General features: G+C 45.2%; 1 protein-coding gene across 11 annotated transcripts in view; it reads right to left on the bottom strand.

The window, feature by feature from the left end:
- TLK2 (tousled like kinase 2) overlaps window positions 1-27,195 on the bottom strand; it is a 55,957-nt gene that overhangs the window by 28,479 nt on the left and 283 nt on the right. For 2 of the 11 annotated variants that reach the window (XM_049800648.1, XM_049800658.1), the window contains exons 1-5: window positions 13,243-13,331; window positions 11,357-11,422; window positions 4,490-4,561; window positions 1,936-2,005; window positions 833-876 (exon numbers count right to left, since the gene is read on the bottom strand). In XM_049800648.1, coding sequence (XP_049656605.1) covers window positions 833-876; window positions 1,936-2,005; window positions 4,490-4,561; window positions 11,357-11,422; window positions 13,243-13,323 — 333 coding nt within the window. In that variant the 5' untranslated portion in view covers window positions 13,324-13,331. Of the gene's footprint in view, window positions 1-832; window positions 877-1,935; window positions 2,006-4,489; window positions 4,562-11,356; window positions 11,423-13,242; window positions 13,332-15,111; window positions 15,260-15,456; window positions 15,746-21,515; window positions 27,082-27,195 lie in introns of those variants that run through there. The other 9 variants (XM_049800649.1, XM_049800651.1, XM_049800652.1 and 6 more) reach the window with 9 other exon arrangements.

The raw sequence follows: 27,195 nt of genomic DNA, 5'->3' as shown, positions 1-27,195 counted from the left end.
ATGAGGAGATGTGTCTAACTGTGCACCACAGAAGTGGTAAGAACTGTACACCTCCACTGAAGCATCTGTGCCAGTCACTGTTAAAGACAGGATGGGTAAACAGCTGGGCAACTGGTCTAGTTGGTACACAAATTCTTATGTTCCTGCACCACACAGTGCACCACATTTATAAAAAACTTAAGCCAGGAAAAAAGTAAGCACTAATAAGCACTTAATTTCTGACTCTAATTTACTCAGTAAATAAAGAGCAAACTTAAGAGAAAAGCCAGAGCTCTGGATTGCACAGACCTAGAAGAACTTCAAGGACTATACAATAAAAAGAATATTGATTATTAGAATGTCCATCGCTGTTTAGGGGAGGGGCCTCCATCTCTTGTGTGGTGCCAGCCTCCCATGGCAAGCTTTTCTAAAGAGGGAACCCTGTAAACAACTTCCTACTCAAATCAGCGGGACTTTGCAGGTAGGTTCTTTTGCAGCACTGCACCAGTATCAGAACAGGTTTGCACACTAGGAGATACTCTCATGAGATCCAGGTTCCAACAGAAGTCAACCTCCAACATACACTTATGTGGCTGCTCTTCTAAAAAGAGCAGCAAAAAATTGCTTTATGAACTGTTCAAAGAAATGTTAATTTAAGAAACAACTTCCAAAAATTTCATATCCTCTACCTAATCAGATTTGAGCATATCATGTTAACATCGTCAATTAATGACTCCAAGCTATTATTTAACATGATGGATCAAGTAACAGAAGTCATATTACAGACTTCCATCTACAGATTTTGCATACTGTGAATTCAAGCAGATTTCTCAAATAATGTAAAGATGCTTACCTCAAAATAATCGCTAATTTTATGTCCTCTAGGAGTGCCTTTTCCTAAAAAGGAAAACAAAGGATGAAAATAAGAGTTGATTATTTTTAAGTGCAGAAGTTATGATGCCATTCTGAAAAACTACTCCTATATTTTGACACTCCTTTCCCTGTAGAAAGGTGGAACACCTATGACAACAAAAGCTTCTGCACAACAAAAGACTGCCCCAGGGTTACAGCTCTTGTGCTGTTGTTGGGAGGGTTTACAGTTGACAATTCAATTAACTCTCAATTCCAAACATGTCAAATCCAATCAAACAGTATTTGCACTTGCTAAAGTACTTAGAAAACACTAAATGTCATTGAATGTTGCATAGTTCTCCAAAATTTCCTTCAAGATAAGGACAGAGCAAAGGGTACTTTTACTCTTCTGCCTTCAGGTAAATTACTGCATATCAGATCTCTCAAGCATTCCTATAAGAGTTAGAGAGATAATTAGTGGTGGCTTAATACCCGCTCGTTAAAACTTAACCCTTTTCTCTTATTATAATATTATCAAAGCAGTTCCGTCAATGCAATCCTTGTTACTTCCTTGTTGAAAAATGAAAGAAATAGAAAACTGCCCCTATGACCATTTGCTAGAAAATCCGAACTTGGGCTTGAACATGCTGGGTTTTTTGTAGTATTCTGAGACAGTACTGACTGCTTTATACTTGAGCACAGTTTGTTCTCTATTTGTTATGGTGAGAACTTACTCTAACAAGGCAGGCATACGTCTCAAAAAGCAAGGAAGAGAGTACAGCCTGTATTCTGAAGTCTGGCTGCTGTATATGTAGTGATGTGGGACCAAAACAACACTTCAGAGAAGCCATACTAAGCCTTTCGGCAGTCTGTCCCATAAAAACGCAATAGTTTGTGCGAATAAGCTGAAGATGAGTATTTTCCTGCCAATGAGGATAACGAGGCTCCCAGAAGAGAACTACACCATCATGGAGTAGTTTATAACAAGCTGCCTGACACACCCTTGAGAAGAGCCATTAGTTTCCTAGGACACTGACTGTGCAAAACGTGCACAAATTACCAACCGTTCAGAAATCCTGCAGCAGGGTCAGGAGAATGAATTACCTTGACTGGTCTCATATGCTTCTGCTTTCCTTTTTCTATTCCGCTGGTCATTCTGTTTTTTCTCAGGAGTCTGTTAAACAATACTTCAAAATTAACATTTCTGCAGTTATTCCAAGATTTAAAGAAAATGCCAAAACACAATAATCTGCTCCATATCCCCAGTGGCCATTTCACTTCTCTGGTGCATTTGTTTCTACTGCTGGTACTTAAAGAAACAACTGCTTTCAAATAGCTGCTACCTTCTGATATATGTGTTGCAGAAAGGAGAAAACATGGTTAGGAGTAAGGTTAATTTTTTCTTTCCTATTTCAGCTGCAGCAAGCCAGCCTCTACTGACCAGTTACCTCACATGGTTAGCAGAACAAGTTCAAACACTTATAAAAAACCTATGTAAACCACTTCACAGCAATCACAGTACTGGTACAAGAGGGGTAATGACAAGAGGTTTGAGTACAGACATCCAAATTTGCAGTCCAGTAGCTACTCACAGTCTACCAGGACAATTCATCTTGCCTGTAGCTAATGGTTCTTCCCAAAGCCCTTTGCAGATGGCTACAAAACCTATCCTGTCCACCAGTGCACAACTGCAGCCTTACACAAAACAAAGCAGAGCTCCCCAAGATGGCAGCCAGGAGAAAGCTGCCACAGATGCAGCAATTCATCTGGACATATCTCTCATTAAAGTCAAGGGTTAGTTGCATCTGCCATTTCCTGAGCAACCAGAGACCTGAGGGGCAGCTTATCAGTGTGCAGCAATATATTTATGCACAGGCACAATACAGAGCACAGGTGGACAGCCTGAAGCCTCCAGAAGCACCAGGCCTGTCTGTCTGTACAAGGCTAGCAAACCTAGAGATGCGAGGGTGGAGAAGACTAAGACCCTGGCTCAGTGCCTTACGTAGCCAAACCTGCTGAAAACATTAGGAAGCACTGCACTAGAAGCAGCTTACTGAGATTGCTGGAAAGAAAGATACCTTGTCATTTCCATCCCCAACATAATTTTAAAACCATCTCTTATTCCAAAGGGTCCCAAATAATTTCCAAGCTATATGCTTTACAGTCACTGCAGCCACCACTAAACTGTAGCCTGGGGGCAGGAAGAAAACCACAGTGTGCAAAACACAACTCTGGGGGAGGGAAAACGATGGCTAGAAAGTTTGTGGTAAACCTAAGCTTCATGCTCTTTGGAAACCAAAGTCCAAAGTACCCTGTCTAAAGATCTCTGCCAAAAGACTTGCACACAGTAAGCACAGAAATCAATCTACCTCCTTTAATAGGATAAAAAGGATAAAGCTGACACAGCCAGACTCTAAACCTGGCTGTGTCCCCAGCGGATGCTGGACATCTACAGTCCTATGTTACCAGCTGGGCAGTCACCGACATGTCATTGTTTTGGTAAGAGGATGAAGGGGATGTTAAGACAAAGGTGGCTATTGTGTCTGCAAAGCACTTTTTAGAATGAGGGGACTGAAAACTCCATAACTATCTAGAGACTTGCTGTACCAGCTCCTATATGTGTAGAAGTCAGTGACATAGCCTCCTCACTGTGTAGTGAAGAGCAACTCATGAACAGCATTGGCGTGACTGTAACACCACAGGCTCCATTACAGCCTCCATGGAACTGTAGCCATATTAATGAGATTCAGTTTAAGTTGTTTTTCCATTCAAGTACTTACATAACAAAAATTACACATAACATTATCTGTTACAGACTGAAAAAGCAAGGAATGGAAGTTTTGATTATGTCAGCTTGGCCAATTTAAATCACTCCACAGAAGTTCATAAAAAAACCCAAGTAAAATGCAAACAAATACCCAGTTTTCCACTATTAACTATACTCACTTGTACAGAGTTTAAGATACTGCACTCTCAAAATACTTAGCTTCACGAGACACATCATATCAGTACTGTCATGTAATAGAGGGAAACGTGATCCAAAACTTACCTGACAACCATCTGGAAAGTTCTTTAAATGCATAAGCAAATGCATTTGAGATCTTGCTTTATTAATGTGGAATTTTAAAGTAAAAAGGTAACTCTACAATTCATTTTGCTGCTTTAGCAAGTGTTTTGAAATAGTTAATCCTAAAGCAGTGAGATTAAACAGGGACAAAGCGTCAATTTTCACCTCCCCACACTTCCACAGAGCAATTCATAAAAATGCTCCGCTTTGTACAGACTTCTGCAAACTTGAGTATTTGATAGGTAAAGCAAACTTTTCCATTAGTGCTCTTTGGCTTTTTATTTGGCCCAAACTGTATCCAAAACCAGCAAATAAATCACAATGCAGCTGAAAATTTCATAAGCTGAGCTTTACGAATGCTGTGTTTTTGGGGTTGGGTAAAATCTGCCTGCTATGGTGAGAAGCTTCAAGGACGACTGTTTCACCACATGGTCCAAAGACCGTAGGGATCCAGACTAAATACTTCCACTAGTCCCTTTCACCCCCAAAACAAAGAACGCTGTCACTCACTCTCACACAATTCCTTCTATGTTTTGAGTTCAGTCATGTCCACCTTAAACCCGATTACCATGAGGATTTGTGCCTGCTTACCTCCAATTCTTTATCACTCAGGGAACCCACGCTGCACAAGCTCTGGTTGGAAGACTCACTGTTTAATGGACCCTAGTGAAAAACAAGCAAAGACTGTTAGAAACAACTTCCATACAAGGCAGATACATTCTATCAAACATTGCATCTCTGGGCTAACTATGCTGCTCTAAGTCATGTGGATAAATCAGCAACACAGGTCAAATACCTAGACACACGATGGGGCACTAAAAAACTTCAGTAGTCATTCGGAGCAAGATGAAGCTGGACTACCAGTTGGACAGTCTTTTTTCAGTATACTTATCCAGCCTTTGCAATGATATTGCTGCATCAATTTATATCCTAACTGCTCTATTTAACCACATCCACAAAACAGCCAAGGCAGTATTCATAGAAGTCTAAGACAACTATTTGAGAAACAAAACTTCTGATGTGTTGAGTAGCAGTCATTCCAAGCTCAGCTCTTCAGGCAAGCATCTGCTTGACCTGGGCTAAGAATTCAGAGGCATCTTCCATCTGGCCAGGCAGCTAATTACTGTTATCAGATGCTGGCAGTACCACTGATTTTTTTTTTTTTAAGATGTGTATTTTTTAACACTAAGAAAGTGAACAAGTGAAAGCTGTGTCAACAGCAGTAAAAATGGCACCCATAAGACAATCTCTCCCACTAGGCTATTTTATGGACCCATGGCTGACCTGCCAACAGAGCAGTTGCTCCTACCCAGCTAAAGCACAAATTCAAGAGGCTGGAATAGAGTTACCAAAATAGTATCCAGGTACCTACAGAAGTCTGCCTGCATCTTTGCAGGCTCTACTGGATCCACATCTGCATTTTTACGTATCCAAGCAGTTTTGAAAATTATTTTTTTAAATCCATACCAAACCTGGTTTTAAAAGGAAAGAAAAGTGAATCATGCAAAGTCACTGTGTTTTAGCCTAGTGCTCTGACACGAAAGTATCCTCCTACAGATCTAACTTAAGAAATCTAGACAAATTTGACAAAGATATAAAAACAAGATTCACAATTACTGATGGAATGTATTAACAGGAAGAATGACATGATAAAGCCACCTCTCCATTAATAACTTGTGAGCATCTTTTCCCAAAGATTCAATCTATTTTAGCATTCTTATTTTTGCAGTAACCACTTCCCACCCATCAATCTTTCCTCAAGGCAAAGCCACTTCTCATTATATACTTCAGCAGAAGACTTATGGGAGGGGTGGGGGAGAAGTCTTAACACCACAGAGAAATCCCACAGTAGATTATTTTTGGGGGTAGCAGTTCTCCCTTCCCCATTTATAAGACAAAGATGACCATGAAATTAAACCTGTGACACAACCTAGCTATTACTAACCCCAATTTCCAAGCAGGCACCCACAGAAAGTAAAAGTTCTGTTTACCTTTTGTATTACACTGTGAATGTTAACTACCAATCTGTTTCTCCTAAAAGGACGTGCTCAGTTGCTTCAACAAAAAAAATAACACTTGAACAACTCAAGAAGTTACACATTTAGGATTCCCTTTTAAAAGCAAATTACTTTAAGAAAAAATTGCAGATTATATTCTTTAAGCCGCACCTTTACCCCTTCAACTCATCACACAAATAGCTAAAAGCCAGAAAGATATTTTACCTCATCTCTTCAGCAATACAAAAGCTTAAAATTTAGTTGCTTTTTGGACAAAGAAGCAAGCTCCCCACCACCCAATGCAATGGCTCACAAATCTTATAGGTTCAGCTCTTGGTTATGCGAGGGTTTTATTCCTTGGCCAATAGGATTTAAGAGAAGTACCAACACTAGCCTTAGCTACATGCACATGAAGACCTCATTGACAAAAACAAACAAAAAAAAGTAGTATCTTACAGCAAGTGGCAACAGAAAGTTAATCTCTTCACCCATGTAAAAAGATTGTTTATAAAATGCACAAACGCTCTCCTCTAAAATCTTTCACTTCCTCTCATGCACTCAAACCCCAGCAGCATGTCCAAGACATCAACCTTCTGTGCAAGCATGAAAGCTTTATTAGGTGCAGGAGCATCTCAACATATCAGCATTTGCTGGTCTCAGATGGACAGGCTGGGGTTCTGAGATGATGAAGATGAAAGTTGTTTCCACATTTGCTTAAATCTCACTGCCTCCATTTTGCACACGGATAGCAAATGACAGGAACAGCTGCTCCCAAAATGCCACATTTGAGCTTTTCAGGAACACTGTCGTTGAAAGGGCACATCTGCAGCTTATGAAGGGTCAATGTTTCAGCAATGGACCTGTATTCTAGGGTCACCTGGAGAAATACACCGATGAGGCTGTCCGTCGTTAGAAATGATTGTAATATTTTTTTCAGAAATACAAGTTTATCCTCTCCAGTACAAAAAAATCCACTCAGTTTGCATCCAAATGTAAAGTTCTGGATTGTAAGCAGCTGGAAAAATGCCTAATACAAACCCCACAATGTTTTTCTTACTTCCAGGACCACAACTACCTGTACCAACTATTTTGTGTAGAAAATTTACAGCCCTAGCTGTTGGAATCAAATCCATTTTTTTCATCAATAAAAGAGCAGTTCAGTTCTCATCACAGATTCTTGAAGAGCACAAACCCTATTTTCCCTTTACTTTAAAACTTCTTCTAGAAACTACACTGACAAAATCATAAAATTGAACTCAACACAGTAGTATAAAGGGTGAAAAGGAACTAACTACTTAGTTATGGAACCAGAAAAGAACAGCTTGTCAGATGTCTGTAAGTATCCAGCAAGTTCACTCTCATGTATTGATACTGTGAACAAATGCAGAATTAATTCTTTGTAGGCATTTCCACTGCATGAGGTTTCCTCTCTCTTGATGATCTTCTAGAGTGCCTTCCACTGATACTTCTCTTACAGTAAAGGATTAGGCCTATCTCACAGGCAAGGAGGTGAAGCATCTTGTTCATGTCAAAGCTGGCAAAAAAGTCTTGTTTTGAGGTATTCTGGCTATGGAAACACAAACTGTTCATTAGAACGTGCTGTACTCGAAGCAATAAAGATGCAATACCTAGGATGTTTAAGGAACATGGCCTAGTCCTCAGCTGCACCTCTTCTCACATAGTCATACAAGAGAAAGAAAAAGCAAGTTTTCCTCATCATCCAGCTAGATACCTAGTTTCACACATAACCTCATGTTATCAACTGCTTATAGCAACAGGTTTAGACAATGGATATGAGAAACTATACATCTGAGCATCTCCCCCTCAACTAACAGTCAGTGTGTGTGTGTGTATAAAAAAACCCTTCAAATTTATGTTTTACCATTCCTGGCTGTTTATATTTAACTTGGCAACTGACATTGGATAAATGGTCAGTACTTAATTTAGCATACATTATAAGTGGCCATGACACAAAAGGAATTAAAGGAACAAACCTGAATTTCGGGGGGCAAAAAAAGTAAGCAATGGCAAAGAATACTAACATCAGAATATTGCTGGGGAAATAGCAGTAGGGAATAATAAACATGCAATAGTTTACACGGGAAGGGCTTATAAATTTTGTTCCTGAAGAAGTCATCTGCACTGGCATCTGGCTTTTCTAGCATAGACTACTTCGGGATAATACTGCACTTCTCTGATATCACTTACAGCCCACTCATCCACTGTACCCTGTCAAGAGAATTGGTGATGGGGCTCAGCAAAAATTCAAAATACGTGGGTCATCTGAAATAAGCTAATAGTTTCTATAGTGTTTACCCAAATGACAAGCACAAGAACAGCACACACTTCCTCCTCCGCAAGGAATTTCTTTCTGAGATAAGCTGGCATGCTCTTTTCCCTTGTGATTCACCTATCAACTGCTGCTTCTAAGTCCGTGACCTACCTATGCACAACAAAACCTCCATGTTGAGAAGTGGATGCAACAGTAGCAGGCGCTTTCAAGACTCCTACTCAAAGGCAAGAATGTAAAATCTGTCCACTCACACAAGCTGGTTAGTCATTTCTCCCTTTACAAGAGCCCTGGAAAGGCCACAAATGAGGCACAATGGCTGAAGTTTCAGTAGAAACAACTTAGCCCCATAATAGCTCCCATTGGATCTTCCATAACAAAGTAGCCTGACTCAGACTGCTCTTACCCATCTCCTCTTCAAGTCTGTCTGCTCCCTCATATAACTTGTGCATTTCCTCAGCCTCTGCAAGCTCCCAAAAATGATCCCTCAGGCCTGTTCACAACTCTTATGTTGGGCAGTCTCCATTTTGTGCTCTCCAACTTCTTGTACTGAAAGAGAGCTCTAGGAATTCAAGCTGCCTGGCCAGAGTCTCCAATGTGGACTTAGAGCAACATGCACTGCAAAATTCTCTTGCTAGCTCAATGGTGGAGACATGCTTCATTACCTTAAGCCAAGGTAACCTGAGTTCTTCTAAATTCTGTAGCAAATCAAGAGATTTCAAAGGGAAAAAGTCAATCCTTAGTTCCACCAAAAGTTAGTGCTGACTCCACACAGGCTTACACCAAAGTGAAATGGTTGAATTGTTTTCCAGTTACTCTGGTCCAGTGCTACTGTATAAGACAGGTTTAATTAACATATTCTTATCTTATTTCAAGCATCATATAAGTATGAGAATTATAGCCTGCTTCTTAACTGGGCTTTTAGAAAAGCTCGGTATTATAGCCAATAATGAAATCCCCAAATCACCTAGGTCTTTTTGCCAAGAGAAGGTAATCTACTATCAGATGTTCACAGGGAACCTCCTCTGTATCAGATGGGTAAGCAGATCTGCAACAGGATTTGCTTGGCTTCCATTATGCCTCAAGAGTTCTCTCAGGTTGAAAAAACAGGCGAACTGGACAGAAGGGTCACACAATTCACCCTAACCCTCAGTTCCGAGACAGAAATAGAACTGAGGTCTGGCAATTATTTCTGGGCTCTAGTAGCCAGACACCACATTTGAAATAAGTAATGTTGCACACAGAAGCATCCAAACAATTTTCAAGTATCTGGCATAAAGTCCTAGCACATTCTGTGGCAGCTAATAAATTCAATTCTAAGTTTCAAAACTCTTATTAAACTAGTTCTTCTGGTGGCATGTGACACCTGTTAAAGACCATCGCTATGCAGCACCACTTCCCTCCAAGGAAGACATGATTATTCTCAAACACAAATTCTCAACTAGGTAACTTTGCTGCTAAAAATGTTGCTAAGTAGACCACACAACTGGTGTTACTGAACTGATCAAGGCTGCTAGAGTGACAGACAAAGGGTAAAAAGCAAAAATAATACAAGTAAATGCTGTTCTTTTTTATGAGCAATTCTCTTTTTGGAGGCAGATGTTCTGCAGCCTAAGTGACACTCTTCAGGTCATTTTCATTTCCTTCTTTGCGATACCTCAAAGAGGCAGAAAGGGAGCAGTAGCTACCACCAAGACCAATACTTCTTCAGTTCTAGCACAGTCATCTGGATTGACAAGATTCTTACAGCACGACAGAGGTTACTCTCTCTAGAAATACTTCAGCCTTTTTAGTTTAGCTATAATAAAGTGGCACACACAACTTAGTTTGAAGATCTTTTAAAGAGCAAACTTGTAGAAGATATGCGTGCGGCTGTGATGATCTGCCCCGGTTAAGCCTGAGACAAGCCATATGCAAACAGATATTCACCCATCACAATTACCTATTCCAATTCTTATCCAGGAAAAGTCTGTGGAAATGGCACAAATCCTTTGGAGTTAACCCACCCGATATCTTAAAGGCAGCACCCAGACAGGGGGAAGGAGGCAGAAGATGGGAACAGACAAAATTAAACAATGTTATCTAGAGAAGCAAACTGCATTTTGTCTTCTGTACCTACTGACCCAAGGAAGATGTCCGAGATTACTAGTCAGAATAATGCCTCAAGTGAATGCGCTTAGATTTCCCTTAGTAAGTAAACATAAACGGGAGCTAAATGAGCAGGAATACTGGTAGGTGTCAGATAGTCATGTGTTAATTCAAGGACTTGCTTTGTGGATTTGGGGAAGAATGGCACTTTACCATATGGCAAGAATAGACATCTAAAGCATCACTGGCTTTTTGAAGCTATCTAGTGACCTGGATGAACCACATGAGTATAACAGTTGCCTAGAAACATTCCTTGCTCATAAATTTAATTCCATGTATTAACTCCAAGCTTCTAGAGAAATATATTCTCCTGCTACTAAGCAAGATAATTCATCACAGACTTGCAACAGAATTTTGAGGCATTTGGGACTGCAGATGACCTCGGTCACTGGGTTGTGCCTTCAGCTACCACAGGAGGTGACAGCACACAGCTGTTTCCAAAACAGTTTAGGATTTCTGTCCTCTACTACTGTTACTGGAAAGCTCTTCCAGAATCCCATGACTCTGATGGCTAGAAGCTTTTTTTGTAGTTTCCAGCCTAAAAATTTATTGTAGATCAGCTTAGTCTTACTCATTTCTCAGAAACACGTACAGTTCTTTACTTGCAAACATGGAGGGAAAGTGGGCTTTAAAGCTGCAGTTTTATTAAGGATGTAAACTAGTGCATTAGTTTTATGCAGGTCCAAAATACACCCTGTATTTTTAAACATTAAAGAAACCTAACCAAACACACTAAGTGATACACCCAGTCAGTGGAAGGCAGGAAGCTCAGTTACAACTGCCTGCTGCCTTCACCCAATAGGAGAGCATCTAAGATGACATTTCTTCCTTTTATGCAATAAACAGCAACAGAATACCTTCTATCCCAGGAGGATGTGCCAGTCCAGGTCCCACTAGATGGCACTAACTTACTCTATGTAGCTTTCCTTAAACATTTAATTGGAGAGAGCTAAAAATCTTAGTTGAATCATACAAATTGTATCACAGCTTTCCCAATATATTCCCTTTAAGACAATGACCTACCAATGCCAGTGCGGAGCATGACGGACGGAGACTTGGGGGGGTAGGGAGGGAATTTGAAGCACCAACCTGGGAGGGAATGTAGTATCTGAGATTAATATTGCAACCAAGATTTGCTGCAACATAGTAGAGTCATGCTAATTCATATCAATGGTTGGCTGACCTATTGCAAATTAGCAAGTATGCAAGTAAATAAATATATATTGCTTGAAATAAGTGTAATGCACTTTAACAGTTTACTGACTAGTACAAAGTAAAACACTATACTGCATAACAAAACGTAAAAATAAAACTCAGTAACAGAACAGCTTTGTTCAAAGCAAAGCCTCCAAGAAATGAGGCATTTGCCTTAGAAACAAAAATGAGTTTTCAATATTCACCCATACAGAGAAAGGGCGTGTACTTTCTGCTCCAAACGTATTGAAAATGTAATTAAGACTCCCTTTCCTATATCTCTTAAAGGTTATTCCTTTAAAAGGAATAGTTCCTAACATTCTTTGTGAGCACTGAATATGCTGGCACTGTTTTAAAGCAACAACAGCTTTTAAACTTCTAAGTCTTAGCTATTCTAGAAAGTTGTTTGGCTTTACCTAGACTGGTACAGCTAAAGATGCTAAAGTGACATACATGGGGAGAAGAGGCAAGAAACAGATGAAAAAGTACATAAAAAGTTCTAACGTTGTATGAAACAAGTCTTTCAAGATCATAAATACATTACATACCATAAACTTTTATGCTAGTAAAAGTCTTAAGATTAAAAAAAAAAAGCTTAAGAGTGGGTGAAAAGATCAAAAAAAACCCCACACACTTACTTCAGTAACCGAAATTGTTACCCCTTAACAACTTCAGGTGTTAAGTCTTCCTCACTACACTACCTTACAGCTGAACATTTTAGTTACTCAACGCTCCCTTCCAAGACTTAACCTTCTTTGAGTCCTGGCTGAAGTACAGATCAGAGAGAAAAGTATGAACTCAAACTAAACCCTTTTTCAAGTTCTGGTTTGCTTTGAATTTTTTCTAAGAAATACAGCATGTACAAAGCTTCTTCTCAAAATAATTCTAAGAGGCTTCTGAAAGTTATCTAGCAATGATATGTTGTTTTATCATCTACCTTGATGTTGACCAAAACTCAGTATCTTCCTCAAAAGTAAACTCCTTATCACTGACCTAGTTTCAGATGAGTTCTGCCACCATTTCATTGCTCAGAGAGACTATCAATTTAACACTACCAACAACATCTGGAGATCTAACAGCTTAATGCTAGTATATGAAGCAACCACACAATGATTTAAGTGCCTCACTCAAGAAAGGCAGCTACTGAACAGTTACGAAGTTGTACGTGAGGACAAAGATGGGATTTTACTAGCAGGTTGTGGATCACAGATATAGGAGAGCTTACCTTCAAATACTTTTTGCATGTGTGTTCTATGCGACCGAGTACACAATTTTAGCACACAAAGAACTGAACAAATTCCCGAGTATATTAAGTCTGGTTACATGCTGTATCAAACACAGTAAACTTGAGATCTAACAAGTGGCCAAATTCAGTTCTCAAATGCATTCTTGGAGAAAGGAAGAGACAGATGAGATTCCCACTTCCAAAGACAAAGTTGTCACAGTTTTTTTGGGGGCGTACATGCTGCCTTAAGATGGAGCAACTCCCAGGAACTTAATTGGAACCCAAAATCTTCTGTATAGCAAAACATCTGCTCATAGAGATCCCATTTTCATTCCTCTTAAACATACTGCAAGCAAATTGGTGGTCAAAACACAACTATTGATACAAAACTGCTAGCAAGGCAAAATTATCAATGTAGAAATTAAAAAACCAAAGTGCAGTGCAGGATGGATAAGCAGTCATGCCTGTTACCAAAAGTACTTATACTCACCTTAGCAACCCCGACTCCAGTGAACCTGGCCTCCAATAGTTCCTGCCTTCGTGGGTCCAGGCTATGCAATTCTTCCATCATTTCTGCTGCTATAGGAGAAGAACACTCAGATTATGCAATGCAAGGAATGGAGAGAGATTTAATATTCTGTGCCACTGACAAGACTCGAAAGTCCCTGTTCTGCAGCTTAACCATGCAGAAAGCATTTTCTTGCAAGAGAAATGCAAGATTACCATGCAATAATAACATGACTCTGCCACCATATTACTGTATTTAAACCATAACCCTGCTGGAGAGTCTCCTTTTTTATCTGTTGTACCAGCCATTTCAAGATCTCTAAATCCAAGAAACCAATTATGCCACATTCTCCCTCTGGATGCTTTATTAAAAGGAAAACATGGGACCAGAGTGTTATGACTAAAAGCTTCAGAGCTTTTCATCTGTGCTGCATGACTAGGAGAAAAAAAAAAAGCAACATTCTTTACCCCATAATTTATTTTTGGCCAATCCTGGAAATACTAGATCTCCCCGAACTCCAGATTTCACTGACAACAGCTTTAGTTCTTCCAAGCACAGAAAGGGATCATAAGAAGAAAATAATGCTCGTTTAAACCTTTTACTATATGGAGTAAAGCATCAGATACCTCTAGCATAACAGCTGCTTCTATATACTGGATGTACCTGGGGTATCTCTTGGCAATCCAACACAACGGATGCCATTATTTGAAGGGTTAAAAAAAAAAAAAAGCATAGTTGTGTAAACAGGTAAAAAAATCAGGAGATATACAATTTGAATACTGAACTGCGAAAAAATGGGACAAATTTCAATGTTCATTATAACTGTGAATCACATCTTCCCAACTGCACCAATCAAGTTCATTTCCAGAAATGTCTGTTCCAGTTTCATTTTCTGGACTAAGGTAGAAAAAAAAGAGACAGAAGATAAAGATTTGCTGTATAAAGAGCATATGCGATGAGGAAAGTTCTTGAAGGGCAGCAAGTGCCCTCTAGAATAGGCAGTATACAATTGTTCCTTTTATTAACTGTCCATTTTGTCCCTGCCATTTCCTCCAAACGCTGCAGATCCAAGTTACAGGGGGCAAAGTGAATCCATCCGGGGGCATTTACAACTGCTCTCCCAAATCACTAACAAGCCTCAAAAACTAATGGGATACTAAATGCGGCTATAAGACAGCCCTATTTCTACTACAGGCTTTAAAACCCCAACAAAGCTATCAGCCTAGTTTTCAAAACAGGAAATCTGTGCACCGAGGAAAATGACAGACAAGCCATGAACGCAAAGATGTTAAAGTACTCCCAGGTCTCTCCCCCCTTACGGGGCACAGGGCGACCATCCGGGAGGGGATCGCATCCCCACCCCGGGATGCCGGTCTGGGGACGGAACTGCCACAAGTTCCCGAGCCTTTTGACCCCCTCCACCCCACCGCAGGGCCGAGCTCCCTCCCGGGGCCTGGGACTGCCCTGGACACCCTCCCCTCCCCAATCCCTCCCAGCAGGGGATGGCATTCCCTCCCTGCCCTCCCCGACTCCTTTCCGGGGTGATTTTCAGCACCTCTCTCCCACCCTCCCTCCCCACTCGGGAAACAGAGGCACGCGTTTGAAAATAAGCCGGTGAGTGAGCAGCCTTGCCCCGCTGCCAGCTGCTGCACCGCCTCGGCCTGCCTCCTCCTCCTCCTCCCCGGCACCCCAGGCAGCACCGCCTCAACTCCCAGGCCGGGGATTCACAGGCCGTGCCCACCCCTTCACCTCCCCCGCCGGTCCGCAGCCTCCGCGCTCCCCCGGGCCGGCCCGACCCCCCCACACACACCCCCGCCCCGCTCTTACCCCCCCCCCCAACACCCCCCTAACCCGGGTCGGGCGGCGCTGCGAGCCCGCGGGGCCTGCGCTGCACCGTGCCCCGGCGAGGCGGGCACCCGCGGCCCAGGCCTCGCTCCCGCCGCCTCGGGGCACAGGCCTCGGGCCCTTCCGCCGTGACCCCGGCCCGGCCCCGCCGCAGCCAGCGGTCGGGCAGCGTCTAACAGCCTCCACCCCCCGCCTCCACCGCGGCCCGGAGTCGCTGCCCGGCTTAACCCCCCCCCCCTCCCCGCAACCCCAACCGCAACCCCGGCCCCGCCGCCCCCGGGCGGGCCCGGCGGCGGGGAAGGAGGCGAAGGGGGTCCCCGCGCTTTCCCCGCCGCCCCCGGGCTCTCTCACCTGGCGCTGCTATCGCTGCTGCTCCTGCCGCCGCCCCGCCGCTCCTCTCCCCTCCTGCCCGGGCCGAGCGCTCCCCGGGCACCGCTCGGATCCCGCCGCCGCCGGGGGCAGGAGCAGGAGGAGGAGGAGGAGGAGGAGGAGGAGGAGGAGGAGGAGGGAGGGAGGGAACCTGCTGCGGCGGCGGCGGCGGCGGCACGGGCGGGAGGGGGAGGCCAGGGGCGGCTCCGCGGCCTCTCGTGAGCCAGGCGCCGCCGCCGCTGCTGCGGGCACCCGGGCTCCACGCGGGGGAGAAGGGCGGAGGGGAGGGAAAGAGGGGGGGGGGGGGGGGGGAAGAGAAGGAAGGTGGGGGGGCTCGCCCCTCGCCGGCTGCGGGGCGGGGAAGGTAGACGGGGCGGGTGTGGAGGGAGCGAGAAGGGATGGCTAGGCCGCGGATCCTCGGCCTCGCGTAGGAAACCTAGCGCGGGCCGGGGTGCGCGCAGGCCGGCGGCAGCCGCAAGGCCTCGCCGGCAGGACAAAGGCCCGAGGGAGGGCTCGGCGGGCGGCGGCGCCCGGGCAGGTGGGGAGAGCGAGTTGGGGGGGGGGGGGAATGGGTGGGGGGGGAGACGGGACGACGACGGGGGGACCCAAGGGGCTCCGGGGACCCTTTCGCCTCCCGTGGGGAGGGGGGACGGGGGGGGGGGGGGCGGGCCGGGGCGCGGGCAGGTGCCGGGGCCGGTGCTCGCCCCCTCCCCGCGGCGCTGGGCCCGGCCCGGCCCGGATCGATTGGTGCACACACACTAGTGAAAGCGCGCGGCGTCTCGCGAGATTTGCACGGCGGCGGAGAGGGCGGGGGGGGAGGGGCGGGGAGGGCAGGTCAGCGCGGGGAGGGGGGGGTGGGGGGGGAGGTCAGCAGGGGCGGGGCTTAGGGAGGGGGCGGGGCCTGCTGTGAGGGGGCCATGGGAGGGGCCGGGGGGCAGCAGGTACAAGGGGGGGGGTGGGGGGGTGGTCAGTAGGCCCTGAGGGTCAGGATGGACCATGATGTCAGGATGCCTGGGGGGGGTCCGGGGGGGGCAGCAGGTATAGGGTGGGGTCAGATGCAGCCTTGGGGTGTGGACAGATGTGGGGGTCAGGGCAAAGGGGGGGCTGTAAGCACAAAGCGGGGGGGGGGGGGGGTCAAGGCAGGCCTGGGGGCATTTCCCCCTCAGGGGAGCAGAGGTTGACTTCCCCCCCCCCCCCCCCCCCCCCCCCGGGTGGCCATGCACCCCTCCCCGATTCTTCACCCCCTCTCCAGCCTCCATCTTCCACAGCCAGGACTGACCTGTCTCCCAAAACTACCCTCAGCCCCCTCCCCAAAGGAGGGTGCACCCCAGCACCCCATCACACCATCCCGGCCCACCCCCTCACCCTGGGGACCCCAGCGAAAACCCCCAGGAACGGGTCCGGCCCTGCTCGCCCCCTCATTTGGGGCTGATCAAAGATGGATAGCGCCTGTGAAACGCAACCCTGGGCCCCCCCAGCAGCTCCCCGTTAGCCGTTGTCCACCTTCGCCTTTCTGAGGCTGGGCTGCCGTGACAGGAAAAGAAGCCTCCCCCCCCCCCCCAAAAAAAAAATATATAAAATAATAAAAATAAGGGCTCATCCTGGCTGCAAACGAGCGATTACATGGCAGTTTATTCGCCTTTCTCGCAGGCGGCGGGGGCAGAATGCAAAACGCTGCTGCCGGGCGTTGCAACCCGCTCGGCTTTAAGGCTGAATCAGCTTTCTGAAAAGCAAACAAGCAGGGGAGAGGGGGGAAGAAAAAAAAAAAAAAAAAAGAAGAAAAAAAAAAGAGGTTTGTTGGGAAAGGAAGTGGCCAGGCCTGTCCAAGGGGAGGCAGGCGCGGATTAGCGATGGGAGCGGAGGTTCCCAGAGCTTTATAAAGGATTCGCCTTCCAAAACGCCGGGGCAGGGAAAGCCGAGGGACATCCGTCACCTCCGTTTTACTGCACGTCTGACATCGAGCAATTTATGACCGAACTGGAACCTACCAGTTTGGCAAAAGCGATGATGTGGAGAAGAGCTGGCGGAGCATCACGGAAAAACCGCTCTTGCAAGGCGACGGGGAGGGGGAAGTTGTATTATTTTAAAATTGTTAATTTATCATACTTCGAGCCCAGCGTTATTTGTTAACTTGGTGTTGCAAATGGCTTTCGAAGCGCCTGCCTGTTCTTGCAAGCTGTGTTTCCTGTGCTTTAATCTGTTTTTCAGTAGAAGAGCCACTCCAGTTTCAGCTCCCACTCCGTGAGTCACATTTTCAGCACGACCAGCGGCAGGAATTTGTAAAATAAATAAATAAATAGCGTTTGGTGTCTGTGTTGCGTTGTTTTTTTTTTTTAAAAAAAAAATAAAAAATTCTAGAGTAAATATTCCATCAGCTGGTAAACTAATCACAGCCATTTAGGGGAGCGCTAATTAGTACCATTTGCAGTTAACATTGTTCAGGGAGGTATAAATTTCATGTGTGCATTTCTGTTGATTTTGGGTGGAGGGAGGAGATGATCCGGGAGCTGTTACACCCAATAAAGGGACCGACTTCCAGTACCCCTTGGCTCTTCTGGATCCCCGCCACTGCCTCTAGAAATGCCTCCAACTTTAAAGGGAGCAGTTCACCCTCTCAGAGCGCCGGACAGGAATCGGATGCCGTAACACTGAATCTATGGTGCTGTCCCCCCTGTCTTTTGTGTTTTAGGGGTGATGGGGGTCACTTTGATCTAATTTCTCCTGTGCTTTTTGAGGGAGCTTGCTGAAGCTCTTCCTCCTCTTCCATGCAGTGCTGGGGATCGCATTGCCAGAGATCACATTGCCATCAATCTTTTCTCATAGGATACCAGAAAAGACCACGGGGTTATAATTTCCTAAGAGTGTTTTGCTCGCAATCATTTTCACCAAAGTCGGACAGATCAACGACCCTGCTCTTTCTTTCTCTGGCAGGACCAGGTGCCCAGGGAGGTTAACAGCATCCTGGAGAATTTACTTGCAGACCGGAATGTTTTCTAAAAGACACCCCGCAATGCACCGCTGAGTTACGGGCTTGACACAGGACCCGTGGCTGCGGTCCTGGGCTCTGCCAGGGTCAGGCTGGAGCAGCGGGTGATCATTTCTGATACAAACCCAATAAGCTGAGGTTGCACTATCCTCCTCTTGTGACTTGTCCCTCTCCCTGCCCCATGTTCCTCTACGCTCAGCAAAATGGTTAGGGTTTCTCTTCTCACTTGTGATTTCAGGGATGGAGCACATCCCCTTCAAGCATGCCCGCTTCAGTATGTTTTGGGGGAGCTTTGGCAAGACAGCTGTTGTGGCTTGCTGTCCAAGGGCTCCACTGGCTCAGCTCTGCTCTTGGATTTTCAGCAAGCTGCAAGTGCTCACAAACCCCTTCCTCTTAGTCTTGGCTAGCCATACAGTCACATCCTTCCCTACTCCTCTGCTGCAAAGTCAACTACTGTCCTCTCCGCCTTCACCCTCCATAGAGCAGCTCAGAGCAACGCTTTCAGCTGCAGTTTCCTTTCCAAGACGCCAAAATAGCAACTCACACAGGACATGGCAGCTCGTCTTTCTGTGGCGCAGGGCGGGAAGGAATCAACAAGTTGCAACTGTATTCCTGGCCATAAGCAGAAATTTTGCAGTAGCCTTTAAGGGTACCGCTTGCTGTCAGTGGAGAGTCAGGTAGGTACAAGGGGATTTTAGACAAGTTTGTCAGATAGCCTCAGTAGGAAGTACTTTACTGGATAGATCTCCAAGTGCAGATAGAGCCCGTAAGTCAGTGATCTTGGAGGTTTTTCCTCCTACACTCCATCAGGACACCGCTTTGAGCAGGGGCGCACTGTCCATCCCAGCCTGGTACAACGCTTCTTACTGTGCTGTGCCAGTGCATCCTAGACTGGGTTCCCAGGAACAACAATGGTCTCTAAGGTAAAAATATATTTATCAGTGATAAGACACAGCATACTTGGACTCTTTTTTTATAGCGTTATCTCCCACGGGAGCTAATCCCCTGGGTTTGGACTCAGCAGAGACATGGTGGACTGTTGTTTTTTCTTTTTACTTCTGCTTTCTAAATAAGAAAGGCCGACTTATTGGAATGTGCTTCTGACAAGAAAAGGTCAGTTTGTGAGTTTCTGTTTTTACAGGGAAAGGTTTTCTAATTCAAAGTGGCTGGAATATGTAAATATTTAATAATTTTGTATAGGAAAATTTTGGATTCAATTAAAAATTCTCATGTCAACTTTTAAGATTCTACTTCTAAAAGTCTATAAAGCATTAAAACTAAAACAAAGCTTAAGGTTAGGAAACCAAAATTCTGTCGATCTCAACTCGATTTTCCCCATAGTACTTCAGTTTGTAAACAGTTTCAGTATGTTTGACTTTCTGGCCCAGTGAGAGAAGAGAGTATTTGGATCTCCAAGAATTCTCATGCAGGAAAACTCCTCCTTCCAACCCACACTTGAGCGACACTCGAAAACTATTCTGTTCTCCCCCTTTTCCATTAACTTTGTAAGAGCCCCTGAGCTCTGGTCCTTTTAGAGGAGCTGGTTTGAGAGCTGGCGACGGGATGGTTAAGAGCAACACAGTACGTATACGGCTGACCAAATATTATCTCATTCATGGGGGCAAGCCAGCCCTCCTACACCATCATCTCTGCCAGATTCCTCCCGTACAGCATCCTCCTCTTCAGGTCTGCCATCAGCCAGTGTTAATGCTTCCTATTACATCCCCCGTGGCAGCTCTCATCTTCTTGCATTGGTCTCCTTGGATGTCAGCAATATCCTTGGCACATTGCACTTCTATCATGTTTTGAAGAACTACTCAGCTGCCGCAGCCATTTTCTTTGTCACTGAATTTGACTTGAGCAGTCTCCGAGAGCTCCCCTCCAGCCAGCACAGCATGCTTAGCAAAAAAAGGGCAAACCCCTGCGTTCGCATCACAGCTTCACTGTTAACCCATGATCTGACCAAAATTTGGTAAGATTTTATAGATATTTTAACATAGCATGTACCAAGTTCCTTCTGTCCTGAATTTTGAAAAGACAAAATACCAGAAGTAGAGCTCCTGTTCTTTTTATTTAATGCATTTTGGTGACTTTCCTTTGCCTTGTGAAATACTCTAACTGCATTTTTCACAGCATTTCTGTACTGCCACGAGGTCTAGAAATGTATTGACATAACACATACACAAAAAAGAGAGCTGAGATTCCTCAGTGATAGCAGGACACTGGGAGCTGGGGACTTGAGAAAAGCATCAAATAGCCTGAGCCTTTAAAACGTAAAAGCTGGCATCAGTGATCTCAAATCCAAAAATTTTGAGAAAAAAACAAAACCAACTCACAAGAGTTCAGCACTCTACAGGTTTCTTAAGGTTTTAGCACCGAGGGATGATCTCACCTCTAGGCATCACATCCAGAAGAGGCCAAACCTCGTCTGCAGAGCAGATTCTGTCGTACCTAACGGCGCACAAGTTGCAAGTGAAGGTTTTTCTGGACTTGGGGCACTCCAAACATCTCACCCTTGTGTGGATTCTCGAGCGTCTAGTAAGGGTAGGGCTCCCAGCACAGCCTTTCCCTCACTAGGAACATTAAAAGGGTCTTTCCTCATTTTTATTAGAGGGGAGAAAGTTCCTATCTCAGCTACTCAAAGATAACATGCCATCACCTGACTCCTTCCTGAGGCCATTTAGAGAGCCTCCACCCTCCCACACAATGGAGTTTATCTCAGAGGTTGTTCCTGCCCCTCCCTCTGTCTACACCTTCAGGTATCCCATTAGGGAAGCTTTGATACCCAAACCCAGTAGGAAAGCATCCAGGTCCCTCAACCTCCACACATGCAGCGAGCCAAGCACAACCTCAGTGCCCTCATCCATGAGTGCATGTCCTGCCTGCCGGAGGAGGCAGCCCGCCGCGCATGCACACTTGGACCTGCACAACCACTACGGCCCGGCCGAGAGGAATGAAGACTCGCAGGTAGGAAAGGAACACCTGTGTGATCGCGTCCGTGCTCCTCAAAGCACACGGTACTAGCAAAATCCACTGTTTTTTCTTCTGCACACACCTGAAACAATGCGGTTCTCCTTTATGTGCCAGCAAGTCCTTCGCTGTCCTCACTACCAGCTTCCTAGAATACAAGAGGGTATTATTCTCGGCAGGATTTGCCCCCTGCTTCTCTTCCTCCTGCATAAAACGGGCATAATAACACCCTACCTTACAGGGCTTTTGAAAGCCTCAATTAAACAAACTGCTCCGAGATTTGTGTAAGAGGAAAATTAAATCAACATCCTATTGTAAAGCTAGAGTTACTGCATGCATATTTCTGTAAGTATATTCAGCCTCTGTGTGAATGTAAATACATACCAACCTTCATAACAAGGCTCATCTCAGTAGGGAAGAAGTCACTTGAAGTTGAGGAAAAGCCAGATTTAGTTTTCCATGCAACCTTGATCGACCTCTTCACATCCACCCTTGGCACTGAATGTGGAAAAAAATGTGCGGCTGTGTAATTAAAGACTGTAGCATAGTGTACCTGTCTAAGCGGTGCTCCCCAGATGAGGGGAACCCAGTACCATGCCTCGTGCTTGGTTCCACAGATGAAGAGTAGTCTGAGGGGAGATTAGCCAATTTTCTTTCTCAATGAGGAATGCCACATCCAGTGCCCCTGGAGAAGGGTGGCAGGGTACCTCTCCACTTCCAGCTGTAGAGCAGATCCCCCAGTGTTCCCCACACAAGCCACAGAGGTCTGAGCCTGGCCTCTGTGACCTGGGACTGCAAACAGCAACTTCTCACTTCACATCAGCGGAAAGAAAGTTTCACAGGCCAAAGGATTGGCTGCAATCCCCCAGAACTCCAACCTCCAAATAACAAGAAAATGCAAGAGCTGCAAGGGTCCTCTGGACTACAAAACATTAAAACAACCTGAATACAGCAGTGACACTCACACTCCACCCCAAAATCAAGTTGCTGTTCACACGCTCTGTTGGCACTTGCAGTAAAGACTCTTTGGGGTTATTCAATACCAGGGAGCACAGTTTAGAGCAGCAGGGTCCAAACCTCACCAGGATGTTCTTCCTTCCTGGAAACAGCCATGGACCAACATCTGGGAGCTCCAGACAGGTCTTGACACATTAGACTTGCTAGTGATCTTTGCCATCAATGCTCTCCAACCACAGCCAGTTCCCACTCATCCAACTGTGGGTCAAAGACCATATTTTCAAGAGTAAAAGCCTTCATTGCCATGACACCTCCAGTCATACCATACAGCCTTTGGGCAGGAGGTAAAAGCAGAGGCACACATGGTTCTTCTCTTGCTTCTCCCTGCCTGTGTTCCAGCCAAGTTCCCTGGTCTGGCTTGTACTCTCCATAATGAAGGTAGCTGTATCCTATTTGGTTTACATTAGCACTCGATGTTGCCTACATAGGTAATTTCCTGTGCTGTGTCCCACTTTCTTGGCAATACAAGATCCCATTCAGCAAGGCACTTATGCGCAGGAACTTAATGCCTTCAGCAAGAGCTAAGCACAAACTCCAGAGCTTTGCTGATTAAGCACAGAGCTGACAATTCCTTTCCCTCTAGAGTACCTTGCTTTGCAGAAGAGTCCTCCAAAAAATTCCTCCCTCCTCCTCGCTTTTCTAGTAATTTCTGTCTTGCCCTGAAAACATACATGACAACACTGTTAGAATCCTGTGGACGCTGTGCAAAAGATGTGTGCCAAGCACACACCCCTGTCAAGCTACAATAGCAACAGTGATCCTGATCACGCGTTTCTCTTCTGGACTAATTTTCCCCAATACGACACCAAACCAAAAGTGGTGGCACTGCTCTGATTGACAAATCAGATCCAGTTGACTCATCAGGAGAACAAAGAAGACTGCATGTCTCAATTTCCCTCTGTCTTTACAGAGATGGAAGGATGCTCCCCAAATCCCTTAATAACTTGATCTCTGTGGCCTCATCCTCATCCATACCCTCACTACTAGGCTCTGAAACCTGTGCATCTTTCATTTGTGCTCAGGAAAAACAGTTAAGTTCAGTTTGGGCCTGCAATTTCTGCAGGGAATCCAGCTGGGGACCAGCCGGGGCTAATCCCAGTGCCAACAACAAAAGGAAGCTCTTTCAGCTTTAGTTACAATGCAATGCCAAAAGCCACTGGCATGAAGACATGGAGGTTCCTTCTGCTCACACCTGTTTTATTGAAAATAATCACGTTTCATTTATCCTGGAGCTCTACAACTAACTACAGAATTAGAAATGGTGGTGACGTACCCTGAGAAGGTGGAGCTAAAGCATTTGGGAGAGAAGACAATTGTGTCTGGTCTCACATGCTTCTGGTCAGAAGCACTTGATGATTACTGTTGTAACAATAAAAATCACTAAGGATGACTGCCGTTTCCCACTCTCCTGTGATGTCAGGAAGATCCTGAGAAAGCTCCAATTTTCAGTGGAATTTACAGTTTACTTATTTTTGAAGTGATGGTATCAGAAATACTGCCCAGCCTCTTGTGGTCTTTTCCTCTCCTGTTCCCTTCCTGCCTCCCAGTTTCTAGACGATTAGTGAAATCAGGATGCTGTGAGAGGAACAACGCACCTGGGGAGGCAAAGGGTTCTTTGCCATTCACTGGAGGCCTCAGCATCATGGCTGGATCGAAAGCCTTTCTGAAGGACTAGTTCTGGCTCAGCCCAAGTCACGGGCTCGATGCCATAATCCCTACATGAAAGGGCTATGCAAAGGGTCAGAATAGTTGGTGATAAAGTTCCCTTCCAGCCACAACAATCTACGAACCTCCAAGGAAATCCACCATCCTCTGGCAAGAGCCAGGACCAGACTTTCTGAAGTGTAACAATGTCTGGCTCCAGAATCGCAGGGGCAGCGCCTCTGAAGAGCTATGAAATCATCTCTTCTGCTTGGGAGGTTCAACAAGCTACGTTGGCATTGTCTGTAAGCCACAGACCGCAAGACTGGAATGCTGGGAACAAAACCAGAGCAGATATGTTCAGAATGGCTTTAAAGCTAATGTTACACTGCTAAAAAGGAAGAGGGAAGGAAAAAAAAAAAGGCACTTAACCTGGCTTTTCAATATAGTAAAAGTCAATTTGGAGATTTCCTTTGAACATGCTAGAAAGCCATTGTGCAACCCAGCCTGCTCAGCAGGCCCAAGGTGGGAATGGCAGAAGCAGCTGCAAGTCAGGACCAAGGTACCTGAGCAGAACTGTGTGGGAGGCAAGGCCTGGAGTCGCAGGAGAGCAGTAGCTTCAGAGAGAATGGGAGCTGGCAGAGATTAATGAAGGAAGCTCAGACAGTATCTGTCTGTAGGAGGCCTGGCTCAATTCAAGGCCATTAACTTGTTGCTTTCTGAACACCACTAACAGGACTGGAAACAAAAGCATGTCTGCCCAGCATGGTTCATGTTGAGTGATTGCTTAAATACCCCTGCAGAATGAAGAGCATTAAGAAAGGCATAGAGCCACTTCAATGGCTGCAGGCTCATGGGGCTGCAAGTTTTTGCATGAAGCCCAAGTCAAAACCAGGCAGGCAACTGGGATGTAGCCTTGAAAGTAGAAACAAATAAATTACTAGCCTTCATCTTCTCCCATTCAGGAGTTTAAATTTAAAGGGGAGTCCATCAAGTTTAAATAAATCATGTTTATAATTAAAAACATATTCTCCTGCACTGCTTACAAGCCTTTGGACGATTAATACGGCATTTTTCAAATTACTTTAATTCACACTAATTATGCTGCTTGTTTACCCCAGTCAATAATTTTTCTTCCAGGGAGATAAAGCTATCCCAGGAGGAGGTGTCCCTCCAGGGACCAAGAGGGAAAGGACCCCAGGGAACTGCCTAAGGCACCAGTAACACATGGGAGGTCTTTCACTGAAAGCGACAGAGCTGGTTACATGAGTCACGTCACATTCAACACTCACAGGACTTTTTTTGCTAAGCTGACTCTTTGCCTGGATAAAGATGAGGAGACATGAGCTTGCTCAGCTCCCAGAGGCCTTGAGATGTATTTTGCCTAGGCCTTTCCTGAGGAACCAACCTTGCCAGGGAACTTTGTAGGTTTAGCACGAAAACATAGCAGCAGCTGCACAGCTTCTGGGTTGGGTCAGGCTTGTGCGTGGCAGAAGCCAAATGTGCTTAGAAATAAAGAAGCCTTATCTCCTCCTATTTAATTTGCAGATGCTGGAAATTCTCTTAGGCCTTTAGAAAATACAGTACAACAAATTGAACAAGAATTATTTTCACAGTTATTTGATTCCCTTTCAACATTATTTAAAAGAGCTAGATACATAAAAAAAAGCAATGGTGCATTTCCATTCCTGCCCCAGCACTGCAGCCTGCCTTTGTGGTGTGAATGGATTTGCTGGGTCACTGTTCACAGGAATGGCTGAAATGCCCTCACCCAGAAGCCTTTGGGTAGCAGACATACTAATACCTGCAGGGTGACACAGTGACGTGGAAGTTATGAACTGATCATGCTGCCACATGCCCAGCAGAGAGTATTGCTGCAGCTTCTTCCAATGCTTTACAAATCAGGGCGCTCCTGTTTGACTCTCCAGGACTCCTGCAGACTCTCCAAAGATAGCAATGACATTTCCTCATCTTTTTACCCTTTCTCCTCTGTTTCAAGACAGCAGTTATTTCATAACCTACGTCTCTATAGTTGACAGTTATTCTTAGGCAACTGTAAGCTACAAGTATCTAGCTACCAAAATATACATGCTTCGTGTAGCATGAACTGCTCTTCAGGCAGTTGGTGCACACACAATAGACCTTGTTGCTTCATGAACTAAAACAAGGCAGGAGATATCAGCCAAGGCTTTCCCTTCTTGACAGATGAGAGCAGGCACTAGTGAGACTCATGATAACAGAAGAGGCAAAAAACTATAGTTACCTAATGGTGGCCCAAATCCTTCAGATCAGGCATGCAGAAGCATGTGAGTTTCTGTGGAAGCCTAATTTATATTAATCAAACCAGCATTGAAAAGCATTACCACAAAATTTATTCTAATACGTGTTGTACCACACCCTAAAAATAACAAAAGAAAACAAGCTGAGATAAAAGATATTTGCTGTCAAAGGTGGGGAAATACCTTCAGAAAGCCACAATGTTGGCTTCATCTAAGAAATTAAACAAGAGTGGTAGACATTATTCAGATTTCTTATCAAAGACAGGTGTCTTGTCTACTTGGGTTTAGCACACCACCATGACAGGGCACTGCAGTTCGTGACCTGGCGGCTGCAGCCAGCAAGAAAAGTTTCTCACTGTTCAGGCAGAAAAAGCAGGTGATTCTGCATAAAACCTGGTCCTGTGAGCTGCTTGTGATACTCTGCACTCTGGAGGTGCCCCAAAGCTGGCATCAGCCCAAAATCTTTGAAAACCTGAACCCCTCCTGATAGGAATTTACAGCACCTGAGCCATAGCGTGCTAGCTCCCTAGACGAACATCCTTGTGGACAGTGAGGGCAAGGCAGCATAATCTTCTTTCTCCACAGGTTATCTGTGCACCATGAAGCATGCATGGGGAAGCTGGCACAGAGAAACTAGCATGCTCTCAGTTCCTGCCCTCTATCAATGTATTTTAACTTGTGGATTTGCACAAACCCGAACGACTGGAAGAGATAAGCTGGCTAAGGGATTCATATTAGGCCTAGTGAACAGTTGCAGAGAACAGCAGATTTACCCTTTGTATGTTTTTTGTTCCCAAGACAAGTGTACACAACACAGAGGCAAGGTCA

This window comes from Accipiter gentilis, chromosome 5 (assembly GCF_929443795.1).
Source record: "Accipiter gentilis chromosome 5, bAccGen1.1, whole genome shotgun sequence".
NCBI classification, from domain to species: Eukaryota; Metazoa; Chordata; class Aves; order Accipitriformes; family Accipitridae; genus Astur; species Astur gentilis.
Note: the sequence above shows the minus strand (reverse complement) of the source record. Positions and strands in the feature narration are given on the sequence as shown.